This window comes from Psammomys obesus, unplaced genomic scaffold, assembly GCF_907164565.1.
Source record: "Psammomys obesus unplaced genomic scaffold, mPsaObe1.curated_primary_1811, whole genome shotgun sequence".
Lineage (NCBI taxonomy): Eukaryota > Metazoa > Chordata > Mammalia > Rodentia > Muridae > Psammomys > Psammomys obesus.
The window spans coordinates 15,670,759-15,697,316 of NW_026596149.1; the positions used below are offsets into that span (position 1 = coordinate 15,670,759).

Sequence of the window (26,558 nt, forward strand, 5' to 3'; positions counted from 1 at the left end):
GCATCCACACTTGGCAGGACTGGCCAAGTGTGGATGCAGCTGCAATTTAAGGTGGGGGTGGTTAGCTCATCCTTGAAGATTAGGGGTGCAGTGCAGACTTTTGGCTGCAGGTCAAAAGCTACTCAGAAGAAGTCTGGGTTCGTTGCTAAGAAACACTATCTCAAAGACAAGGGTCTGGTCCTTCTTTTGCTGAGTGAAGGTCATTGCTTGCTTGCCTTTTTTATCTGTCCTCACAGATAGGGTCACATTCCTCCATTCTCTGGAAAGGTACTAAGAGGCTTTAGCTTAACCTGAACCTAAAACTCAAAGCTATACGCTTTAGAAGACAGACAGGTTACAAAGTTAGTCTAACCTTTCAATTCCCTTTCCAGTTTCATGTCTTATATGCATATCTGTAAACAAACACACAAATGTATATAGATACACATATGATTTTTAAAGCTAGATTTTGCATGTAAGAAATGACATGCCGATTGATCTTGCCGAGTCTGGCTTATTTAATTTAGTAGCATGATTTCTGTTTGTGGTGGTCTTGAGGGATGAATCTTGCCTAAGTGTCAATTTAGGTACTAGACAGAGGATGTTGCCTCTGTCTAGTACCTGAAGTTTTGTCTCATTTAGTCTTTATAACAACTTTATTAGGCTGTATCTTTCCATGCTTGTTTTCTTTATGAAGAAGAAAGCCTCACAGATGTTCTTTGACAAAACTTTTCCTGGAGTGTTGCAACATACATGTCCACTCATCCCAGATAAGGAACCCATGACAGATCAAAGTATGGAGGCCACCAAAGTCTAACTTGGTGAACCAGTGGATTTTACTGGGGTTACTTACAAGAATGTGGGTAAGGGTTTACTTACAGGAGTAAAGACAGCTGCATCACCGAAGCCCACCCCAGCATGGTTGACAATTCACAAAAGCTGGGAAACCTGGATCACACGACAGCCAGCAGGCAGCTCTACAGGTTGGAGAGTTTCCTCTCAAGAAGCTTCAGTTGGTCTAAACTTACTCTTCCTGGCAGCTGGCCTGGTGGGAGAGTCTTCTTTTGCAGCTCAGCTTGTCTTCTTTGCAGCTTTGCTCTGCTTACTTTGGCAGGGAAGGCCCTAGTATATCTGGTCAGTTTCAGGAACTTCCTGAAGCTCTTTGGAGTTATTTACCTTAAGGAGCTTTTCTCAGGATGAAATGTTTTGATCTTGAAGAAAACTATTACATAACACTGAAATTCAGCAATATATATATATACAGTCTCATATTTAATTATTAATAGAAAAAAACTCTAAGTATAGATCTGACTCCAAGTTCATGCTCTTAACCATTGTACATAGCACTTTTTCTTTAAATGGAAGAGTGCATGCTATGGAGAGTAGGAATTCAAATTTAAAGTATCTTCCTAGTTAAATATAGAACTATAGGGATCAGAGAGACGGCTCAGCAATTAAGTGTACTCACTGCCTGCTCTTACAGAGGATGTGGGTTCAATTCCCAGCACCCACGATGGTTGGCTCACAAGCACCTGAAACTCCACTTCTGGGAATCCAACATCGCCTTGTGGCCACCACAGGCACTGCACACCCACAGTGCACGTGCATACATTGGGTACTCAAACACAAGGAACATGAAAGAAAGAAACATAAAGACCAAAACATAAAGCCTAGAAGCAGTATCCAGCAGTTAACTTGTCTGGTGGATCAGAACTGAACCCATATCAGTTTTATTCTGGTTCACTACACTGTTTTAAAATGAACATTTTCTACTGTAGCTAGGAGTACAGAGATTACAAAAAAAAAAAAAAAAAAAAAAGAATAATATAGTAAGTGAACTCGTAAGTTTTGTCTGTTGTTATGTATGTTGCTATACATAACTGTGTTCTACTTCTGAGCAGCTGGCAGTGTGTTAGTTATGTATGAGCATCAGGATAATCCATGAGCTACAGCAGCCTTTTAGATGAATGATCACAGACCACAGCCTCTCTAGGTGATACGAGTTTTTCAGCCTTGTCGTAATGTTTACAGAGCCACTGCCACATGCGTGCGTCCTTCATTATTGTTATGCAGCACATGTCAGCAGTGTCTGAGATGAAACCTTTCTTGGGACATGGCTAGCTGGGATGAATGCTGTTCCAGAGGTGAACTGAGCACATATTTCAAACATGTATTTGTTCAGGGCTCTCTCACAGTTCTCCCTGTGTGAGGATTAATCATTGTCCTCAACTTGACTGGATTTACAATCACCTTGGAAACCCCCTCTGTGTTTATCTATAAGGATGTTTCCATTAAAAGTTGAACCAAGTAGGGAAGATTCACTTTGAACGTGAGTAGTACTATCCTCTGGGCTGGGGCCCTAGACTGAATGAGAGAGAGAGAGAGAGAGAGAGAGAGAGAGAGAGAGAGAGGCTGAGTTCCAACATTCATCTCCCTCTGCTTCCTGAATCTACACAATTACTTTTCTATGGCTGTGGAGAGTCTCCATGATCAAGGCAACTTATATGAGAAAATGTTTATTGGGACTCATGGTTCCAGAGGTCTAGAGTTTATGATCTTGGCAGGGAGTATGCCCACGGGCAGGCAGGCATGACACTGGAGTGGAAGCTAAATTGGGATGCAGAGAAAGAGAAGCTACCTGGGAATGGCATGGGCTTCTGAAACCTCAATGCCCACTCCAGGTACACACTTCCTCCAACAAGGCCACGCCTCCTGATTATTGCTAAACAGTTCCATCAACTGCAGACCATGCATTCAAATTTGCAAACCTATGGCTTACATCCTAGTTCTACCACAGTGACCAACCACTTTATTTTTCTGATGTCCTGACTCCCCAGCCATAATGGATTATACCTCAGACTGTGAGATAAAACAAAATTTTCTTTTCTTCAGTCGCTTTCATGGAGTATTTTCTCATAGAAATGAGAGAAATAATTAACACACCATGCTTATACTTTTATCTCATAAACAGCCTTCTCACAGACTTCTCATAGCACTTAGCCTTCAGCTTTTACCAGGATTCCACCATGACCATCTTCCTTTTTCTACTTTGTTTATTTCATTGATGAGCCAAGGTTGGCTTCAAAGTCATGATCCTCCTCCACCAGCGCCCCCACCCCGTGCTGGGTTTACAGGTAAGCCTCACCATGTCCAGCTCACTTCTTTTTATTGAGGTTTAATTCCATACTATAAAGCTTACCTTAAGGATACAGTTCATTGCCTTTGAGTGTTTTCAGGGTTCTGCAGCCATCACTACAATCTCACTTTAGAGCACTTGCATCACTCCCTAAATATCTATACATACGTCACCCTGTTGTCATCTTAGCCCTGGGTACCCACTAATCTACTCAGTGTCCTGTAGACATCAGGCAGATCTCTTCAAAACTACACTGTCATTCTCATGCTTAGCAAAGGCTTGGAGGCACTGCTCTGGGCTTCCCATTAGAATTTTGGGACATCAACCATATGAAGATTTTGACTGATGGGAGCAGCATTCAAATGAGGCAGCATCACATTTGGACTTCTGGGACCCTCACAATATTCTTAGATCCCTTTTAAAAACTTATGTGTTCACAATTTCATGCATGTCTACTGTATTCTCATCACATTTCCTCCTGCTTGCAGCCCCTCCTCCTGGTGATAGCCTTCTTCTTCCTGACTTTAGAGCTTTATTAAAATGTATGTTGTTCACCTTCTCATCAATAGGCTTTTTACTACTGGATTCAGGCTCACATGCCTCAGAGAAATTTCTCGTCATCCCAGCATTGACTCCACCCCACAGGCATCAGAGAGACAGAGAAGCTAAAGATCTGAGATGTTAAGACTTGATGTGAAACTATGATTCAGTTGTCTCACCCCTTCCCAAAGCTTCCTATACTATTTCAGGCTTTAATTGATCCCCAAACTGAGCTTATGTAGAAAGAAGGGAACCACTAGATTACAGCTCCATTCTCCTTTGTATTGGAAGGTGAAGCTATTGACATGTCTTTTTGAGAAGCAGGTAGTGACCAGTCACTCATGGTGATATAAGATCTAGGTTATCTGATTGGAGACCAATACAGTGTCGTATGTTCAGAAGGGCTGAATCAAAGCTATCCTTAAGACTGTATATATGTTTTCCTTGAAGGCCTTAGCATCTGACTTTATCTTTTGCTATCAGGGCTCTTGAGATTATATTTTCAGTCCCCTGCGATAGTGCCTGGAATGGAATGGAAGTTCAGGAAGTTTGTTCAATAAATAAAGGAAGAAATAGCTTTGTAACTAAGAGCTGTTAACTGTTCTTAACAGTTTACTGCTTTGGTTTCGCCAGGTTTTGGGTCTAGCTCTCCTTTTGTTATGATGGAGATATTAGAGGGAAGACTTAATAACTACCCATTTTTGTTCTAGGAGACATTGATTTAAAAAAAAAAAAGAAAAAGAAAAGAATCAATATTATACCTCTCTTTGCTAGGGCTGATGGGTGAAATTTTGATGCCAGCTTACATTGAATTGTGGGAAAACCACAAATGTTGCCACACAACGTTCTGGACATACTAAAGGCTATTGGTGATTTGTCTAAAATGCAAGTGGAAGCGGACATCCTGTATTTTGATTTTCTAAATCCGTCAAGTGTCCGTTACTAAAGGGCCGCATTGTGACTCAGCACAAGGCCCCCAGTTCGGCATTCTTCCCTGGATCCGGCTGCCTTTCAGCAGCTGGAAGGGCAGAACCCTGTTTGGCCTTGGTGAAATCTCCGAACTTCTGCCAGCAAAACAAGCAATTGTTACGTGAAAATTTTCAGTGTTGTTTAGCTCAAAAGTGACTCAGGTGTGACTCATTTGGCTCCAGAGCTGGTCTTGTTTTGCTTCTTCATACTGGCATGGAAGCCCGTTTTCCCTTCCTTGTTCTGATGGCTGTGGCCATCTGTGAACAACATACTTGGATATGAGTGTAACCGGCCTTCTCTCTTTAGTTGGATAGTGGGAAGTAGCCCGTAGCCCGTCCTTCCTGTAGGGCCTCACTTTCTGGCTCTTTGTTTCTTTGATTCTCCTAGTGTGTGAGGTGGGTATCACTGTGTGAATGAAACTGTCAGTCACAGCTGTGGCTAAAACCGGAGAGTCACCGGCTATGTCCATTCACAGACATCCAAGATCAGCCTCTTCATTTCTCTTAGAAGGCTGCGTTGTCTACCTCTCCATGGATCTGATAATCCCCTTCATGTTAAGTATTCAGTATGTATGCGCTTTGTCCACATTCAAATATGGAAAACTGAGACTCAGTAAAATATTATTTGAGGGAGGAAGAAACTAGAAGTAGCAAAGAGAGTAAACTTGTTCAGAAATTTGAGCAAACACCCTTTAACTATAAAAAAGTAGACCTCTTGAATGGTACATTTTCATTATTATTTTGTGCTGTATGATGCTATCATGCTTACATAATGCATTCTCAAAAACAAACAAACAAAAAAAAAGCAAACCCACACCAACTGATTAGTTACTTTTCCCTAACTGCTGAGGCCAGTCAAGATGCAGTGTAAGGAGTGAAGGACTTATTCTGGCTTGCCGTTCAACGGGATCCAGTCCTTTGTGGTGGGCAAGCCGTGGAGACAGGCGTGTCAGGCAGCGATCACATTGCATTTGCAATCGGAAGCAGAGGGCAGATGCTCAGCTCATGTCATCCTTTGTGCTCTGAGACTCCATCGCTGTGAGCGGGGCTGCTCACTGATGGGTCTCCTCACATGAGTTAGCACACTGTGGATTCAGCCTCACACACATGCCCAGAAGTATGTCTCCTAGGTGATTCTTAGCCAGTGAGGGTGACAGTCAATAGTAGCCATCTGTCAAACAGGTGAGAAAAATTATTTAAAAAAAAAACTTAATTTAATTAGAGATTTGTAAAATGTAACCAATTTCTTCTCATTGCCTATGCTTTATTAATTTTTTATTTCAATACTCAGCAGATCTGAATGACTTTTGTTTTTATTGGGACCATCAAATTGTAGCTGCCCAATTAGGCACAGCAGTTTTGACTGCCCTAAATTTAACAAAGGGTCTTATCAGCTCCCAGGTGAGGCATTTCTATAAACAAACCACACCATCTAGTTTCTTTTCAGGGGAAATGAACAGGCAGTGTTTTTTTCGGAAATCCTTTTGTAAAAGCCCCTAGGTATTGGCAGCTTTGGGGTTGATGGTAGCCAAACCCAAAGCCCACAGGAAACAGAATCCAGGAAATCCTTCTGCTCATCCCTTCTCAGGGCTGTAAACTTCCAGCCAGTGTCCTTCAGTGTGGTCCTTTGACTCCTACATATTTTCACCTTTAGACATTTTACACAATAGACAGCAAACTCTCCCCACCCCCAAGCATTTGTGGTTGTCTGAAAGAATGTCTATTTGTGAATAGCACCCATGGTCTAACATTAAGCCAAGACTGTAACTTTGTGACCCCCTGAACCTTGCTCTCTCAATATATAAAACAATATACAATATACATTATGTTTATAGACAGAATGTGTGTTTTATCTTTACAGGAATCAAGTAGATGAATATGTAATAGCATTATAAATATTAATTTCTACAGCAACTTAACTTTAGTTATGAGTCCTCAGTTCAGAAAAAAATTATGCAAAGTATACATGCAATGATATTAAAATTCTGCACATCCTTTCAGGGGGCTCTCTGGCATCAGCTAACTCCATTGCACTTTATAAAAACTATTCTTTGTGTAGACACTCTTAAATTCCAGCTCAGTAATGTTCATTAGGACGTGCCAGACCTTTCCAAATTATTGTTTTTAGGACACTCTTGGTGGAGTAGAGAAATCTGTGATTACAAATGAAGACTAGTTGTCACCATAAAATAGTTTCCCCCTCCTAAGTTGTCTTTTATAATAGACAGAGTACAGGAAGTGATTCCATAAGAAAGAGAGGGGACCGTGATGGTTAAGCTTTGTTATCAGCTTGACTGGTTTTAGAATCACCCAAGAAACACACCTCTGGGCATGTCTGTGATGGTGCTTCCAGAGATATTCCCTTGAGGACCAAAGGCCAAGCCTGAGTGTGGGCAGCATGGTCCATTGGGCTGTGGTTTGTCCAATCAAAGGGAGAAAAGCAGAAAGCAAGTTGATACAATGTGACCATCTGTTTCCCATCCTCGGCCAGAAATTCCCTGCTGTGATGGACTGTACTCTAACACTGTGAGCCCAAACAAAACCTTCCCTCCCTAAGTTGCTGCTGTGATGGACTGTGATCTAACACTGTGAGCCCAAACAAAACCTTCCCGCCCTAAGTTGCTGCTGCCCGGTATTTTGTCACAGTAACTAGAAAACTGATGAATACATGGAAGATTATGTATTGAGCAAGTGTTATGTACCAGGCGCCCTGATCAACCTCTTCCGTATGTGATCTCACTGAGTCCTAGAAATGATGCTTATGATGGTGGTGCTTCAATTTTCAGCTGTACAACTGGAACGTTGAGCCAATCGTACGGAATCTGTGAAATGTTAGAGCAGACTTTCTTTGCTATTACCTGGCTTCTGCAGGCAATACTGATTTCTGCTTGTGAATCCTGAGGGTTGCACGGGAGGACAGCCTTGGCCTGAGAGAAGGAGTCTGTGCATACAGACAGCAGCTGGTAAATGTTCTTAGGGGAAGTGACAAGATACAGTGTCCTTGACTGGAGTGGCTGCCACAGTTCACTCCTTCCCCTTAACGGAGTGAGCTGAAAACAAAGAGGAGGAAAAGAAGCAAGGCCTCTTATTAGACAAGTATGACAGTCACTTCCTTCTTCTGGTCAGCGTGAAAACTCTCCCTTTGAAGTATCCGTTGTCTTTAGAGCATGGTACAGGGCCCTGCGAACATAATCACTGTGTTTATGAAGTACTGTGTGAATACTGTCAGCAATATGGGCCCCAGGTCAGAACAAGGAAAAGTTAATAGCATTATATAGTATTATTTTGCTATGGAGTTTAGGTGAGTAGCTGAAAGTCTGTATTAATAGAATTACCAGATTTCCCCTTCCTCTAAGATGTAGGATTTTATTTTCCCTTTTCTTGAGTGTGTGTTTGTGTCTGTTTCACCCTTGTTTGTGCATGTGAAGGCCGTAGGTCTACACTTCTATTGCTGTATACGTTTTTAAAAAAGATAGAATTTCTTGTTGAACCCAGAACTCACTGAATGACTAGGTTGGCTAGCCAGAGGACCCTGGAATTCCCCTGTCTCCACCTCTCGGCACTGGAATTACAGACACTTGTCCATCTTCCTACGTGGGTGCTGAGTATCTGCAGTCAGGCCTTCACCCTGTGCACATCAGCTCCTCATCCCAGAACATTTTAATTTTCTAGGGATACAGGCAGGTGAGTCGGGTCAGGGTATGAAAGAGCGAGCCTGCGATCTTATCCTGACAATCTGAGTTTGATTCCCGGAGCCCAAGGTCGAGGGGAAGCAGTGACCCTGAAAGCTGTCCCTGATCGCAGGCATGCCGTGGCCTGTCTGTTGCCCACGGACACTAACAATTTCTTTAAAGATGCTGTTCTTAAATTGCTCCCCATGGTAGTAGAAAGTCTGCTGGGACACTACCGTGTGATCCTTAGTGGGTGGAAGACAGCATCGGGAATGAGGCTTCTTGGTGAAGGACCAAACGGAAAATCCACCCCCTCATTGGGAATGTGAAATAAGCCCATTTATATCAAACTCATGAATTTTCATCACTAATGAAACACCAGAGGTCAATAGGCAACAAAAATTATACACATCCTTTCTTGTGGTCTGTATCAAAGAACCTAGTCAAATAAATCATGAAGAAAGAAATTATACTTTTTAAATTCCCAGGGCCTTCATTTTGTGATGAGTGTATTAGGTTGGGGCACTTGCCTTTTTTTTTTTTTTTTTAAAGGCATTTTTATGAGAGAGACTTGGAGGAAGATGAAGTGGGTGTGGGCATGCTTGGTAGTCTAAAGAGAATGTATCCGGCTGTTGTGGAATGTTGGGGAAAGTGTACTTACACACAACAAACGCCATGACTATGTTCTGCATGTAAGGCATGAGGTCAGGGTAACAGGCATAGCCCTATTTTCTGCTGTCACACACCATAGTCACCCACAGAGTTTCTGGGAAGGGTCTGAGAGTTGTCATGTCTAGGAGGTCCCAGGTGCTGCTGCTGCTGCTCTAATAACACTATCTATCCTGCAGGTGGCTTTTCCAGGGTGTATCGGCCGGTCTAACCAAGTGAGGGGTGACAGCTGCTGGCGCCTCCAAAACAATCCTCTTCGGTTTAACTGATGTGGCATTGCAAGTGCTTCCCAGTAACTCTACCCCTGCTCTCAACTCTGCCAGCTGGAATGTCGCTCGATACCCCTAATCCCCAGACACAAACCATTTACCCCAAGGAAAAGAACAGAGAGGGAGGGGTTCACTTGGCAGACTAGATTGTTATGTTCCATGGCCTTTTTAATTTATTCTGCTCTCCAGCTCCCATGTTTACATTTTTAAAAAGTGATAAAACTTATGTGTAAGTCTTGATGAGTTATATACATGTATACACATTTACACTAGGTACAGCCATTTTGCTACATTGTACATCAAACATAGGGCACTTCCCTTCAAAGATTCTTCTCAAGCTAGTGCCTTCCTTCCCAAAGGAGCACTCACTCTGCGCCAGCTGCCTTTGGATAAGCTGTGTCTGACTTTGAACTCGGTGTAAGTGGGGCATAGAGACTATGCTCTCCGCTCTCCGATGCTCTCCCTCAACATGACCATGAGCACCATCAGTAGAGTTTCCATGGTGCTTCTGTCATTTTGACAGACTGTCATTTGACAGTCGTAAACCATCCCACGTGTGACACGTCCATCATTCCATATTGAGTCCCTCCCACTTTTCAAATGCTTAAGTTTGATAATAACAAAATTGGTGCGGTGCTTACCGTGGACTAGGCTGGTGATAAGTACAGCATGCCACTAGATGCTTTCAGGAACATGACATCGGTACTGCCGTTAATGTGTTTTACAGAAGGCTTGGTAGCCTAGGCAAAGACTACCTCCTTAGGGAACGAGCCTCTGTATATCCGGGATTACTTAGATCTGGTTTATTGAGGTAGAAAAGATGGCCCTAACTATGGGTGCTACTGTTCCAAGAAATGGAGTTCTGGGCCAAATAAAAAGGACAAGGTAAGCTGAATATGCATTCACCTCTCTGCTTTCTGAACTTGGTTGCAAGATGGTCAGCTTCCACTCCATTCTGGCTTGTAGTCGCTCAAACTATGGGCCAAAATAAACCTTTCCTTTCTTGAGAGGTTAACAAAAGTTCCTAGAAGATACTAGGAGGTCTTCAAACACCTAATAGACTAAAGTTTAACATCCAGTGTCCATTCAAAAAGTTAATTCTTTTCAGGGGAAAAAAATGTCTAATTTCAGTTATTTGTCGTGTTTACATCTTATCTGCAGGTGATTTGGGTCCTCCTCCTTCTACTGTGGTCAACCAAAATGAAACTTTTGCCAAAGTTATTTTTAAGCCTACCGTAGTCCAACAAGCTAAGATTGCCCAGAATGGAATTTTGGGAGATTTCATCATTCGATATGATGTCAAGAGAGAACAGAACATCGGTGACATCCAGGTAATGGCTCCCCTGATGCTGCTACATATGAAGCTCGATCCTTTCTGTTCAGCTCAGAACTGTGCATTCCAATACTTAGATCTTTCTGGTTCTTAGTAAAATGATTTAAACCCAAAATATGTCTTCAAAGAGACCAGTGACGCTCCCTGGTCTGCCAAGGGTACCTATTTCGTGCTTCAGTAACCTGGACAGCAAATGAAATCTATAATATAATTTTCCCTGTGGTGTTTTAGATGAGGTTAGAATTTTACCACTTCTTCAACTTTAATTAAAAGAGACTGTTCCATAGCTTATTTCCCTTTAGGTTGTATTGCTCCAGAGACAAGGTGGGAATATTAAAATGTGTGGCTGTGCACAGAGAATGCAGACAACCTTGCTATCTTACCGTGTAAGATGCTTAGTAAAAACAGAGAACAAAAGAAGCAGGATTCTCGGGAAGGAAGGTCAGAGGAAGATGCATGATTAGAGTTGATGGCTTGTCATGGTCTGTGTATCTATGTACCCACGTAGGCATTTATATTAGTTTTAAGGTAATGCAGATTGAACGTGCACCTTATATACACATGCTGGACAAGCATTCCGTCACTGAGCTACCCCTCCATTCCATGATGAATATATCTAAAAGAGCTGACTCTACTTGACTATATTAATAAACACCTACTTCACTTGGAGGGATCAAGACAGTATAATTTGTTCCTGTGTGGAATGTAACCCCAGACTGTTTCACGCCAACTTGTGTTCTAGAAGTTCCAGAGGCTGTTCTAGTCACCTCCTTCCTTTTTCTAAATTCTACTTTAGTTACTTTATTTTTCTCTCCACCAGGTTCTAAATGGTTACTTCGTGCACTACTTTGCTCCTAAAAACCTCCCTCCTTTACCCAAGAATGTGATTTTCGTGCTTGACATCAGTGCCTCCATGGTGGGAGCGAAACTCCAGCAGGTGAGTGGGGGCCACTTGCCCATTGATTGCTGCTCATGCTTTTGCCTGGGACAGTGATCTGCCTTGTGAATGACATTCAGTTGATACCAAATGTTCATTTTACCACCCATATACTCCTACTTATGGACATCCTCAAGCTGACTCCTGTAAGCCATTGGTAGAATCTATGGATTTAAGAAAACAGAGGGACTGGCTAGAGAAGCACTGGCAGAGAGAATAATGTGAGTGAAACTAGAACATACTGAAAGGGATGCTCAACAGTACAGTCAGCCCACCATGCTGAGACACTTTGGAACACAAATAGGACATTGAGGCAGAAGGAACACAAGTTTCAGGCTAGCCTGTAGTACATAGCAAGTTTCAGAAAAGTTTCTGGACAGTATGGGCTATGTAGTGACACCTGGTTCAAAACAAGGCAAAACTAAACAAAACAGTACAGTATTAACAAAAATTGTGTCCAGTGAGGATTCCTTGTGAACAATGGAATCAAGCCCTTAGAAGTACCTTTGGCATATTCTCAGGTCTCAAAAATTCAGGAGCAGTTCTTACAAAAATCTGCACCCCCACCAACACACACAATTCCAAGCTCAAAGGGGTCATTGGAGGACATTTACATTGTTTGTTGGTTGACTTCTATTGTTGCTGCTGAAAGTCAGTAAAATTTTAACTTTGTGTTCTCTTCACGGAAGTACGTATTGGTGTCTGATTTTGTGATTTTTCTCATTTAGTTTGGCTTTCTATAGCTTTAGAGTGGTGGATTCTTTTATATTCTTCCTGAGAAGTTTGCCTTTCATACTTTATGAGGCTGTGGATTCATGGATGTGATGATCAGCTTTCATTGTCAACTGGTCACAATCTAGACTCAGCTGCGAAGAGAGCCATAGTCAGGGCCCATCTGGATGGGGTTGCCCTGTGGCATGTCTGGGGAATCTTTACTGTGTTAACTGAGCTGAGAATACTCCCTCCTCACTGTGGGCGGCATCATCCCCTAGGGGACTCTGGACTGTTTAAAAGTGGAGAAGGGTAGCTGAGCATGTATATGCATTCATTCCTAGAAGCACTGTATTGATTTATAACAGTAAACCTTTTCTAGATGAACCAAGGAGCTAAGTAAAAATAATCACTGAGCTTCATTTAAAGCTAGGAAAAAAATAGGTTCATTATTAACTAGTTTTGTAGCCAAGAGCAAGAGATAAAAGTAATTGCAAAGAATAAAAGCAATTATTTCAGGTAAAAAAAATAAACTTCTGCTACAAATTAAAAGCAAAAACAATAAATGACTGGAAAGCCATAAGCAGGAAAAAACATAACTTTGTCATCCATAAACAATGAACTATTCCAGATCAACAGGAAATAAGCCTGCATAAGAAAGTAAACAAAGAATGTAAGACAGTCCATGAGAGGAAAAATATCACTAAGGTTATGGAAAAGGCAGGCAACTGTATTAACAACAGCAACAGCAACAAGCTATTGACGGGATTTGTAGAGTGCTTGACACTTAGCATCCATGAAGTCCTGGTTCTGTCTCCAACAGGGCACAAATAGGATGTAGTGGTACACTCCTGTCATCCTAGTGCTCAGGAGGTGGAGGCAGGAGGATCAGAAGTTCAAGGTTATCCTTCAGTACAGAGCAGGTTGTATGCTGCCTGGGATATATGAGAGATTATTTAAAACACTCACACTCTCACACACACATAAAGAAAACAACATAAAAATACTATTTTTAATCGCCACAGTTTTAAACTATAAAATTTATAAATTATTTATAAGGACACATTGACTTATATGCAGTTTTATGCATTTTTCAGTATAAATATTCAATATTAGTATCTGCAAGTATAAAGTTTGCATTACTTCTCAATAGAGGATTAAGAAGTACCAAAGTTGGAAAATGCTCAGCCAGGCCACTGTTACTACCCTGTTCATGCCAAGACCATTCATTCCCTGAGGCTGAAACAACTCAACGGGCTCATCTTCGGGTGCCTGAGTGACTCCAAGACCAGTCTGTTTCAGGACACAAGGTCCTCCACTTCTGACAAGATGGTGGTCAAGGATTTTTCTTACCTATAAGCAGGCTTGCTGTCCTCATGTGGTCAAGCTGAGTGAGGCTCAGGGTTATATACCACAACCCTGTCTAAGAAACAAACAAACAAAAAAAAAGCAGTGAAAGGAGAGAAAAGAAAGAAAGAAATCCTGCCAAATAACCTTCAGAAAAGCAAATATTTTCGATGCAGGGTCTCTCATTGAACTTGGAGTTCTCTGTTTGCCTAGACTGGCTGTGGAGGATCTTTCTGTCTCTGCCTGCCCAGTGGTAGGATTACATACATATGCTGCCATGTGCTATTTGTGCTGGGGATGAAATTTAGGTTCTTATATTTGCATGGTAAGCCCTTTATAGGCCGGACTGTCTCTCCAGCCACTTGAAGGCCTTTTAAAAGTGTAATAAGGCACACATTCAACTTGATTTTATTATCCTAAGTGTGCTACATGAATTATATAACATGGAAGTGTTTAGTATTTATAACCATTTCACTACCATCCTGTTTAACTGATGAAAGCTGAGCGTTTGCACAGGAACATAACCTGCACAGTGAGTGAGGGTTCAGGCTTTTGTGCTGTGAAGCCCGTGAAGCAAACCACAAAACTGTCACACCGTTATGCAGGCGACAATGTACAGCAGAGAGAGGTGTAAACGGGTACAAGGTCAGTGCTATTTCTTAGTTTAATTGAGAAGGCTTAATTGAGAAGGCTGCATTCTGGAAGGCATGTGTTTCCTTGTTTTATGAAAGAGCAATCCAATGACTGATGTGAGACCATTGCTATTCTTTCTTCTGTCATTTCTGGACATTAAAACCTCATTCCTTGCTAGTCACTGTCGGTTTGGCATGCACGCCGCTGGCTTCTAAGCAACAGCGTGGCCTCTTTCCAGGAGAACCACCCTGGAACAGCCAAACACATGTCTGAGCAATTTGCAAAGCCCCTTGCTGCCTTGAGTGGTTTTGCAAACTCCCATTTTAGCAATCCATAGTTTCTCCAAGGCCACAGGACTGGGTGAAAAGCTCAGTTGGCTCATGGTAGAGTTTCATAGACGGTGCTGTATAACTGGTGAAAAAGACAATTGTTGCAAGCATAAGGCTTTCATATTGTGTCAACAGGCTTGGCAATATGAGACATTTGTCACAGGTCCACTTGGATGTTGTTACGAATCATTCTCCATGCATTTGGCTTCTCAAAACTTTGACAGGCTTGGACAATTTTACTGTTCTTCTCATAGGACTGGGAGTATAGCTGGTATTTATTAATTACTCAAGGACTGGACATACTCAGTAATTACTCAAGGGCTCAGTTGATAAAGGCAGTGGCCATGTAATCCTGATGACCTGAATTTGCCCTCCAAGGACTGGCCTCTGACCTCTACACCTGCACCATGTGTACATGATGGTTTGTATGAACGCAACACCCACACACGTGCACATGCACACATACACACACACATAAAGTGTTTACAATTATAAAAAAAAACTTACTCAAACATTGGTTAATAATGAACTGTAAAGATAAAGATGAGGAGACAGCGCTGTCAGCCAAGCGCCTGCCATGCAGGAATGAAAGCCTGGATTTGGATTCCCAGCATCCATGTAAAGGAGGCTGGGTCCAGTGGCACTTCCCCTTACTCTCACTACCAGGGAGGCAGAGACAGGAGATCCCTATGGGTTACTGGCAGACAGTCTAGCAGGACTGGGGAGCTCCAGGTTCAGTGAAAAGGCCGTCTCAGAAAAATGAAGAAGACATGTGATGCTCTGGCCTCCACACACATGTGAGCACAGGCATGAATACACACTGTCCCTACACAAACTGTAAGGTTCCTTTTAACTGAAAACAAATGCATTCTCAGTAGGGGGCTTGTCTGTAATGGGGAACCCCTAAACCTATATGCATCTGGAATTTTCTGGTTCTTTTCCTAATCCAGTGGTAATGTGCATCTAGATGCTAGGGTTTCCCAGTTTAGGAGCAGTAGCAATGCCTCCCTCTGGTAGCTGGCACACACTTGGCTATTTGTCTCCCGTGTGGTTTTGCTGATGGCTGTGTTGAGAGGTGGCTCTGGCATTGGGTGAGAAAGACTCTGCTTCTCAGCCCACACTTGTACAGTGTCAGCTGAAGAGGCTGACAGGAAGAGGCAATGTGACCTGGGCACTTGTCTTTCTTCTGCCTCTTGACCAACACAGCTAAGGCATGAGTGTCTGCAAACATGCTTGTCCTGGGGAACATTAGTGATGACACCATGAGTGTCATCACTACTAAATGCTTTCTTTTTTTTTTTCTGGACTGGCAAGATGGCTTAGTGGGTGAAGAAACTTGCTTTCATGCCTGATGAACTGAGTTCAATTCTTGAGACCTACACGGAGGAAAAGAGTTTGTTTCTAAGAGCTGTTCTGGGACTCCCTTCCCTCTCCCACACACACACATATTCACACAGATAAATAAATGTAATTTAAATAAATATATTTTTTCTTGATCAAAGCCCACAGTTTTTTCTCTAATTTGTACAGTTATTATTATTATTATTTTAACCTTTTATCTTGGTCTGTATGAGAGAGAGAGATAGAGATGGACAGACACAGGCAGACAGACAGAAAGAGACAGACACACACACAGAGAAGGAGCAAGTGCAGGTGTTATGCGGCATGCGTGGAAATCAGCTTTGACTGTTGGTCCTTCCCTTCTACTTCGTTAGAGATGCTGATGCTTATTGTTCCATCACTACGTAGGCCAGACTAGCTGACTGTGAGCTTCCAGGAATGCTCTTGTCTACAACTCACACCTCACCACGGGAACACTGGCCTTACAGTGGCTCACTCCTTCATCTGGCTTTGTAATAGGTTCTGGGTATCTGAACTCAAATCTGCATGCTCCTGCCACAAGTGCTTTATCCACTGAGCCATCTGTCCAGCCCTCTGATTGCTATCTCTCTCTTATCTGATCTATATGATCTGATCTATTGCTTTCACCTTCACCATAAGGCCTGGCTCTGTGACCTCTTTGACAAATACAGTGAGTGAACAGACCGTTTCCCAGGTGTTTCTCGTGTTGGGATTGCCCTGACACTTGTTCTCACACGTTGTACCACTCTGTGCCAGTCCTGGGTTCCCAGATAGCTTGGATAGTTGTCTTTCAGTCTCTCGTTAATTTGGTAGACAATATCAAGGAATGAAGAACAACATGCATAGCATTCCTTGTCCATCCTTCCTACCTATCAGGTGTGAGGACTTCGCTCTAGTGTCCTGTGTAACAGATTATGCTTCATTCATGAGTGTGTTTTATGTTTTTACGCTACCACTTTCTTCCAGAGTGTTCCAAATCTAGCTCCCAAGAGCTGCCTGTATTATTTCTTATGTTACCTTCCAGGTGAACTGTCTGTGAGCTCCATAGACTTGGGGACATCTTGGTTTTAAGTATTATAGAAGGTATGCCCAGTGCTAACCATAAGAACATTGGATTTACTTTGTATTTTTGGTTATAATCATGAACTTTATTATTTTTAAGTTTTTATTGGTTCTTCGTGAGTTTCGCATCATTCATTCCAATCCCACTCATCTTGTCCCTTCATATCTGCTCTATACCCTTGCAACCTGCCCCCCCAAAGAAAATAAAAACAAAAAAATTAAAAATAACCAAAAACAAAACAAAGCACAGAAAACGTCTTGTTGTGGAAACTGTAGCGCGTCTCAGTGTGTCACACAGTATATCCTTTTGTCCACAATTTTCACTTGCAAATGTTCATTGCAATGAATCATTGGTCTGGTTCAAGGCCTTTGGATTGTGCTACACAAGCAATAGTGGATCCTCACTGGGACTTCTCTCTGTTATCTCATTGGTGCCCCGTGTCATGGAGATCCCACAGCTTTAGCTCTGCAGGACCAACCCTTTCACATGCTCCAGCAGTTCACAGATAGCAGTTCAAAGATGAGGTAGATTTGGGGGTGGGCCAACTCAAAGCCCTGGATCTGAGCCTGCGTGGTAGCTGAGTTGATCACCAGCTCTCCTGTTCCCACACCACCAGGGCAAGCTCTCTGGCACTGCCTTGGCTAGCTCACCAAGTATGGCAGCCAGCAAGAGGCAGGGGCAGCTCTCCTGCTCTCATGTCCTTAAGGCCAGCTCACCCACACCCATGACACCAGAGCCAGCTCTGCTGTGCTGCCCAGTCTAGGTGCAGGGGCTCACTCTTCTAAGAGCAGCAGCTGGTGAGAGATGGGGTCTGCTCTCTAGAGTAAGGCAGCCAGTGAGGGGCAGGGCCAGCTCTGCACAGCCCCTGGACATCTATGTGGTCCCAGGAAGCAGCCCAGACCAGGGATTTCTGCATGGTCTTTAGCGGTAGTATGAGTCATGAACATTGACACAGACCCCCGCTCTGCATGGCCACAAACACAGAGGCAGCATGGGCTGGGGCTTTGCCATGGCTTGAGGTGGTGAGACAAGTTATTCACAACAGATTATTGCTCTCCACCCTCAGGTCTTCAGTTACACCTCTCTTCACAGTGCCTCAAACTGTTCCGCTTCTCTTTCTCTCCCGTCTGTCCGTCTTGTACATTTTAGTGGTCCCTACTGCAGCTGGAACACAGGATGGTTGGCCTCTGAGTGTCCTCCTCTGCCTGCGCTACATAGCATGGCCTTACGGTGTATTTTTAAAGGTACACTGCATACTATCAGTACTTTCTTATCAAGCGCACTTTGTAAAAATGTACTTCTTATGTACTTCTGCACGTGCCTGTGCTAATGTCTATGCACACATGTATGCAGTTCTCATGCACATGTGTATTTGTGCATGTGGTGGCCAGAGCTGATCTTGGAGGGCTTCCTCAATCATTCTCCATTATACTTTTGGAGACAGTGTTTTCCACGGATCCTGGAGCTCGCCGTTAGACTGGAATGGCTAGAAAGCAAACTCTGGTGGTCCTCTTGTTTCTGTCTCCCCAGCCTGAATTTCAGGCATTATGTCAGTGTTAGGAATCCAAATTCCTAACTCAATTCCTCATGCTTGAATGGTAGGCACATGCTGGCTGAGCTATCTCCCCACCCCAGCATCACTTTTTATACACCTCATCAGTTAGTCTTTCGGCAATCCAGTGAAAATATAGATACTGTCACCTCTTTTATATGATATGGTGGTGAGCAGGGGCATGTTGTCACTAGGGCTAAAAGACACAAAGTTAAAAGAAGAAAGTTAGGATTGAAACTGACCCCAGGCCTACTCTTATGCTCCCCGAGGTGACATTAGTCATGGACTGCCTCTCAAACTTTGAGTCTCCACCTCCTCTTGTTGGCACAGAATGTGAGGGAGAACGTGGCACAGCACAGAAATCACCTTCCCAGAGGCGCCAGCCGGCAGCTGGTGCTACGAAAAACTAATGAAGTGATTCTGCTTGCTGCACAGAATGAATAAGTAACTCATTCTTATTTAACACGGAGTGCACCGTGGGTAAAAACAGGGTGGCATATTTCTTTCCCTTTCATGATTCGGTTGGACAGGTTGAACCTGAGCGCGAAGACTGTGGCGGTGCTAAGTGAAGACATGACTGTGACATCCAATAATGCCCCAAAGTCCAGCACACAGTTTCCACAAGTCTGTGTACCTTCCGCATTTTGAAAGGAGAGATTTTAGAAGATCCCAGGGTATAAAATGAAGTCGCTTTTAAGTGATGAGGATCAAGGGAGGGAGTGTGCAATGACCCAACAAAAGGGAGGAGTGAGGTGGACATGAGCAGTGGAGCTCAAAGTGTCTCACCAGACTTGTGGTCTGCTCAGGAGGATAACGCTTCTAGAATAGACGAAGGCTCTCGGAAAGAATGTGCATTGCAAGCATAGCAAATGAAGAGTGTGCCTAAAAAACGGGCGGGAGGGATTAGAAGACACAGACTGTGTGGCATCACACAAGTGAAAATTAGTATAAAACACTGGGTATTCTGAGTGGCTGTTTAGATATTAGATGTCGTTGGAAACATCTACATTGGAAGACCTTCTGTGGGCCTTAGGAAATAACAAGAGCCTAGCTTCCTTCTTCATGGTTCCTAGGGATCTGAAAACTTCCTAGAGAGGGCTAAGTAGATAGCTTCAGGCAGGTTGTTACCATTATCACTTTCTGAAGTGATTTACTTTTATTTTATGTATATGACTGTTTGCCTGAATGTCTGTGTCTGTGCAGCACACGCAGGCCAGGTGGCTGAGGAGAACAGGGTAAGTCCCCTGGAACAGAGTTACAGATGGTTGTGGGAACCAAACTTATGTCTTCTGCAAGAGCAGCCAGTGCTCTTCATCTCTGAGCCATCCATGCACCCCAAGAATTCAGTAGCTGCTGACCACCACTGTTTATGCCTGCTCATTTTTCTGTGGGGTGGTGCTGGGGATTGAACCCAGGACTTCACATGTGCTAGGTAAGCACTGTACCATGAGCTATACCTCCAGCCTGGCCATTCTACTGCTTTTCTGCTGGATAAGCAGAAAAGTAGCCATAGATAACATGCAAAGAAGTAGGAATGTCATATTCTAATAAAACTTCATTTTTTTTCTTCAGCATAAACTGGGATCTGGGTTCTGCTGTGGGCCACAGTTTGCTGACCTATCACCTAGACCACTGACTAACCCACATGTGACTAGAGTCATTTCAGCTCGATACCCTTATTTAGCTGCCCTTGTTATCAGTGGATGGATGTTTCGGGAATGGATTACAAAACAGAGATCTAGGACATGGTGCGGTGTACAAAGGACAGCAAGGAAAATGTGTGTGTCTGTGTCTGTCTGTCTGTCTGAGCCAAGATATGAAGTAATTAATATATGAGCAGAGGGCAAAACAGTTTTCTTGGGTCATGTGTAAACCCTGAGATCTATAGTTTCAAGAAAAAAAAATGTTCCTACCCATTTATAACATAGATACTAATTTTTTTTTACCTGAGTTATTCAATGGGTATGTGTTTGTCTGCAAGTGTGCATGGTACTAGAGAGAGTTCTCTCTCTCTCCTTCTCCCATGTGGGTCCCCGGATTAGAACTCAGGTCATCCAGCTTGGCAGCAGGCACCTTTACCTGCCAACCCATCCTGCTATAACACTGCTAACTTGAAGTACCTTGGAGCTATCCATCTACCAATGTGGCTTCAATGGCACCGAAGAATTGCCTAAATGAGGGCATGCTTAGACATGCAGAGGGTCTCTGAACACGGACACGCTGCCTGCCACCCAAAGAAAGCTGGTGGGCAGGAGCTCTGGTATCCTCCACTCAGCCGCTTGGGTTGAAGTTTGCCAGCCTCTGAAATTATGGCACCAGCTGGTAATGGAAAAACCCGGTTTCTCTCTTTCCACTTCCTGAAGAGTTTGCCCCCTCCCCCCAGCTGGGATTGGCAAAGTTTTTTCTACAAAAGGGCTATAGAGAGGCCGTACAGAAAGGACTGCAGGTAACAGAGATAAACAGTGTAAGTCGGAGAGAGTTAGATGAGATAACTGCTCTAAAAGTGCTTATGTGGGAGTCAGAAGTCTTTGTCAGTCACAGCCTGGGCTGGGTGATTAACATTACAACCGGGTAAATTCCTCAGAGCTGACAGAGAGCAGCCACCCAGTTCTCTTGTGTACAACACCTGGCTCTCCTCCAGGTTCCTTCCATCTTGGCTTTGAGTCCAGACTCAGATTCTCCGAGAACGAAACAAACACAATGATTGTGTGCTGTGAGAGAGAGGTGAGGCATGGGAGGGATACATAGATAAATAGGAGCCTTTTCTCCCAAGAAGCCAAAAGAAACAGAGAATTAGACAATATCAGCAAACAAAGTGCTAGCCAGAGTAGAGATGGGAAGCTTTGGTAATTGTACCTCAGGGTGAGGACCAGTGTGTATGTGCTGGAGGGTGGAGAGGAAGGTTTAGGGGATGGCATGAGTGAGTCTAGAAGGTTTCGTGGGAGTCATCTGAGTGAATGAGATAAGAATGGGGGGAAAGGCCTGTGCGGGCAGACGGGTAGCGTGCACAAAACTATGAGACGCTTAGTGTTAGGTCGCAAGCCAGGTGCTATGTATACATTCGTTACTCTCAGTGGTCTGATTGTAGATGCTTGATGAGCAGCGGCTTTAGGCTTCTGCAGCGGCCCTGGCTTCTCTGTCGCCAACTGTGACACAGTCGGCAGCTTTTCTATGTGAAGCTGCTTCTGCCAGCTTGCTTTATCACAGCAGCTGGAAAAGTAACGGATACAACGGACATGGGAGAACGAGTCGATTCAAGAAAATATCTCCAAGTGTAAGCCGCTGTAATAATGGACATTAGCATTTTCCTGGGAAAGAGACAGGCTAAACATTCACACATTATTCAAAGCCATTCTGCAGTGTTGGAGGCAGTGAAAGAATTATCGGAATAAGAAAGAACCGAGTAGCAAAAATCATTGATGACAGGGGACGGTAAGAAGGAGCTGCCCTCAGGGGTAGGGCAGAGCAGGAGTGCGTTTGCTTGAGGAAAAGCAGGAAGAAAGGCTGGAAATAGGAATGAACTCACGACAGTGGGAAGAGTTGGGTGATAGCTTTGGAGTTGATAATATGAAAACTTCCCTGATATGAACATTTGTAGAGAAAGTGAAATCAGAACAAGACCTTCAAATGTATAGCTGAGCTGCTAAATAAGCAAACAACACTGAAAATCCAGGCCATGGTGGTTCACATCTCTAATTCCAGCACTTTGGAGAATTGCCGTGAGTTGGAGGCAAGCCTGAGCTACACAGGAAGTTGTAGGCTAGTTTCAGAGTGAGATCCTGTTTCAAAACGAGAGAAAAGGGGGTAGAAGGGAGAAAGGAAGGAAGGATCACTGAAAAGCAAGTGGAGAACATTTAAGTTAAGTAATATTCCCCTGAGGGGTGTTAGTCTGCATAGCTCAAGGTTTAAACATCTCTATGGGAACTGCAGATGAGAACTTGGACCCTCTGAGACCTTGCACAGAGTTTGTTCCTTTGAAGAACCACACCTCCTAAAATATGTGAACAGCTTCCCACTAACATGAGACCACAGTGATGCTTTGCCTCTCTAGTCTACAGGCCTGCTTGGGATGGGAGTGAGGGAAGACTTTACTCATAACCATGAGGTTAGAGTAAAATAGCCCTGATATTTGAGCTGGTGATCAAACTGTGCAGTCATGTGTTCCAGCAAATCTCTGATAACATATATAAAGGCCTTCTGAGCCAATGATAACCCAGAAGTTTCTGGAGAGACATAAGTCCGTGCTGCATAGTTTCCTCTCAAGAAAATTCCTCTCAGAAGGTATTAACAACCCAGATGTCCCTCCTCAGGTCCCTAAAACAGGCTACAGCAAAACAGGAGAGTAAGGGGGCTGCCACAGACTTTGGAACCATATTCATAAGTGTGGAAGCCTGAAGGCAAGTGCTCTGTGTTTAAGAATATAGTGGATTGTATTTCCAACGGGCTAAGAGAAAAGTGCTACAACTATCTGGAAAGGAAAGGGAGAGAAGTCAGGCCTGGAGATGTGGACTTGGGAAATCTCCAAAGAAGTAGCTGAAGAATGGGTGAAATTCCTTTAGGGAGAAAGAGAGTCTAGGCCTTATGAGAGGGGAAATAGAAAGAGACAAGGTAGGAGGAGAGAAGGGATATTGTCAATATAATGATTAATTCTAGAATAGATGAAGAGATATTTTAGAGATGGAATTTAGCACAATAATTAAAGCCCTTACAGCGCCTTCTCCTCTTTGGCGCTACTGTTCAGGGTGATGAGCCAAGGTGTTGAACCACCTTTTTCTTCATGGGACCACTTATGCACATTCATGTGGCCACCCCGGTAGCACAGGAGCCTGCTTCTGCATCTCCCATACAAATCATAGCATGGGGCCTTGTCTGTGGTATACAGTGTGGTATAGATACACCAGAGAGACGTTCGGGGCTTTCTGTGGAGTAGTTGTGTGTCTTGAGGCTAAAGAGCGAGGAATGGGTCTGGAGAGATGGCTCAGCTTGTAAAGTGCTTATCATTCAAACATGAGAGCCAGAATCTGGCTCCTCAGCACCCATGTAAAAACCTGGGTCTGACAATGCATGTCTACAACTCAGTGCCAGGAGGTAGAGTCTGGTTCAGGCAGATCTGCTTCTGTAAGAGCCAAACCCTGCTTCCCTTGGATGAACTGCTGACATTTTGCATTCTTAACATCCAACAACCCCAGTGAGCTGGCCGTTAGTCTGGATTGTGAAGAAAAGAGAGAGAAGTCATATAATCACGGAGCGAGACACTGAGTTTCTTTGATTCTCTGATATCTCATTATTGCTTGGATGTGGTTGCAATGTAAGTATGTGGGGCAGACACACAAAAGCTTAGTTCACTGCATCATACCCCAGGCTGCATCAAACATGTAACTGACAGATGTAGGATCTGACCGCCAAATATAAGCTGGCTCATCCTCTGTCATCTCTTCTAGTCTGCAAGGCCTCGAGAACAAGGTGGACATTCAGAAGGAAATCCTGGGGGCATTATTTATCTTTGTATCACAGCGACAGAATACCTGGCTGAACAATGTAATGGAATTGGGGCTTATTTGACCTCGCAATTTCAAGTGGCCTCAGTCCATCGTAGCAGGGAAGACATGGTAGAACTCATGATGAAGGGAGCATATGGTCAAAACTTGTTCGCATAGCAGCAGACCAGGAAGTAAAAAAATCAGGCCAGGGGAGGCTGTAACCTTGAGAGGGCTGGCCCCTGTCACCTACATTCACCTTCCAGGTCCTCAGCTCTGACTCTCCACAGCTGCAAACTGGGAACCAAGGGATGACACTGGGCGTGTTGCTCTTGTGCTCTGTCCCTGATAGAGGCAGCAGGGAGCTACGGAGACTGAGGAATCCAGGATGTTCTTAAGAATACTGGAGTAGCTTAGATAAATTGGTAGACTTAGGAAAATATCCAGAAGAGAAAAAAAATGAGGTCTGGTGGGCCAAGTGGAAACTGAAGTTTTAGGGTCCCGTTTAAGTCAGAAACTAAGAGTTATTCAACTGTTTTCATCTTGTCCACCTGTGTGTGGTATATATTGGTATAGTACTTGAAACTCATACTAAAGGGTAGCCTTGTGCTATTGGTTTCCTTTTGTCATGGTTAATCTTCGCTGTTCACTTGACTGTGTTCAGAGTCACCTAGCAATCACACCTATGTACATCTCTATAGCTCCTGCCACCAAAGCTGGAGCATCTCTGCTTTCTCTTCCACTTCTTCTCTGTCTTGGTGGGCAATTCTCTCAAGTCGTGAGCTGAAAGAAGTCCTTAGTTTTCTCATGTCAAGTATTTTGACACAGTAATGAGAAAATAACTAGTAGGCTTCCCTAAGGCAGAGTCAAGGGGCTTATATCTGTAAGGCTTTAGTTTTCCCCTCTCCATCTATCTGTGCAAACCCTTCTCTTTTCTATTCTGAATGCAATCTCCTCAAACAAATAAGGAAAACTAGAGAAAGAAATAAACTCAACAATTTACTTCCTGTCAACAAGCTGACTTATGATCTCTTCCCTTCAATAACAAAAGTCTCACTTGTTCAACTTTGTGGCGACTTTAAGAGCATGGGAAAATGGATGGAGACATGAGGGTATATCATCACTCTCCCAGCCTGACAGAAGGGAGTTCCACTTCCTCTAACCGAATATACAATCTAAGTCTTTGGTAAAGTGTGTTTATTTCTTACACAAGAGTTTAACAATTTTACACTGAGTGTGGCTCTTTCCCAACTTCTCTGTGTTCTTCTCTTTTATGGTCCTGGCATTCCATATCCTGGGAAGTTAGAGCAAGAGCCCAAGCATGGGCGTAAAGCCAGAGAAACCAGGGATCACAAGAACTCAAGACCTATGGGAGAATTGAGTGTGACAAAGGCCAGTTGAATGACTCAAAAGCAGTTGAAGAACCAGACATCAAAAACCTAGAGCAGGAAAAAGCCAGGGTTCCACAGCCCAAACATGCAGCTGGACAAGAGAATCTTCAGCACTTAGAGCAGACTGCTTCATCAGTTAGTTCAGTCAGTAAACTTGCCAGATAATGAGCGAAGAACACGGTTACTAGGGAGATTCCTACATCATGGCAAATGGGTGTGTTGCAGGGGTACGTAGGTAATATCAAGGGTCTTTTAAAATCACTCTCCACCTTACATTGTTGAGACAAGAGCTCTCACTAAACCTTGAGCTCACCAGTTTAGCTAGGCTGGCCTGGCCCAGTGAGTCTCACAGATCTTCCAATCCCTGCCTCTCACTTCAACAGGGTTACAAGAACATGATGCGCCACCCCGTGGGTTTTTTGTTTGTTTTGTTTTTTGTAACATGGATATTATGGAATTTAAACTCACATGCCCATGCTTACACAATAAATACTTTCCTGGCCAAGCTATTTGCTCGGCCCTAGGTAACTTTCTCTCGAAAGCACATATTCTGTCGGAGAAAGAAGCCATACCTGGGGACGACCACCTGCAGCCTCGAGTGAGTTACTTTTGCGTACTTGAGAGAACAGCCTGAAAGAGGAAAACTTTATTTTAGTTCACAATTCAGACATTTCAGCATCTAGTGGCTGACTGATCCACTGTGGCCAAGCAGTGTCAAAGCAGGCAGCAGCATCTGGAGGAGGAGACTGCTTACCTCTGGTAGACAGGATGGACAGAATGAGACAGAGACCTGGGAAAAGGACAGACCTAAACATGTTTGCACTGCCCCTACCTATGGTCTGTTTCTCCAACGAAGGCCCACCTCATGAAGCTCCCACTATCTCCCACAATAGTGCCACCAACTGGGACCAGCGTCTAATATACCAGCCAGTGGAGGACATCTCATCTTCCAACTGTAACGAATCTACAGAGAGAAACAGGCTGCATTTTTGATAGGGTAAACAAGAGAGTATGGTAAGCTTGTATTCTGGCTAGGGTGAGAGCTATGGCATTGACAATGTGCATAAATTAGCACAAGCACTGACCTTTCACAAAAAGAGAACCAGGGGGAAAACCCCAGCGCTGGGCTGTAGCTCAGCTGTTAGAATGCTTGTCAACATGAAAAAGCCCTGGAGTTGATACCCAGCACTG

At 43.6% G+C, this 26,558-nt stretch overlaps 1 protein-coding gene across 1 annotated transcript in view; it reads left to right on the forward strand.

Annotated features, from left to right (window-relative positions):
- Positions 1-26,558, forward strand: part of Itih5 (inter-alpha-trypsin inhibitor heavy chain 5) — a 92,583-nt gene that overhangs the window by 38,790 nt on the left and 27,235 nt on the right. Inside the window, exons 6-7 of the mRNA XM_055593832.1 lie at positions 10,394-10,563; positions 11,386-11,502. Coding sequence (XP_055449807.1) covers positions 10,394-10,563; positions 11,386-11,502 — 287 coding nt within the window. The remainder of the gene's footprint in view (positions 1-10,393; positions 10,564-11,385; positions 11,503-26,558) is intronic.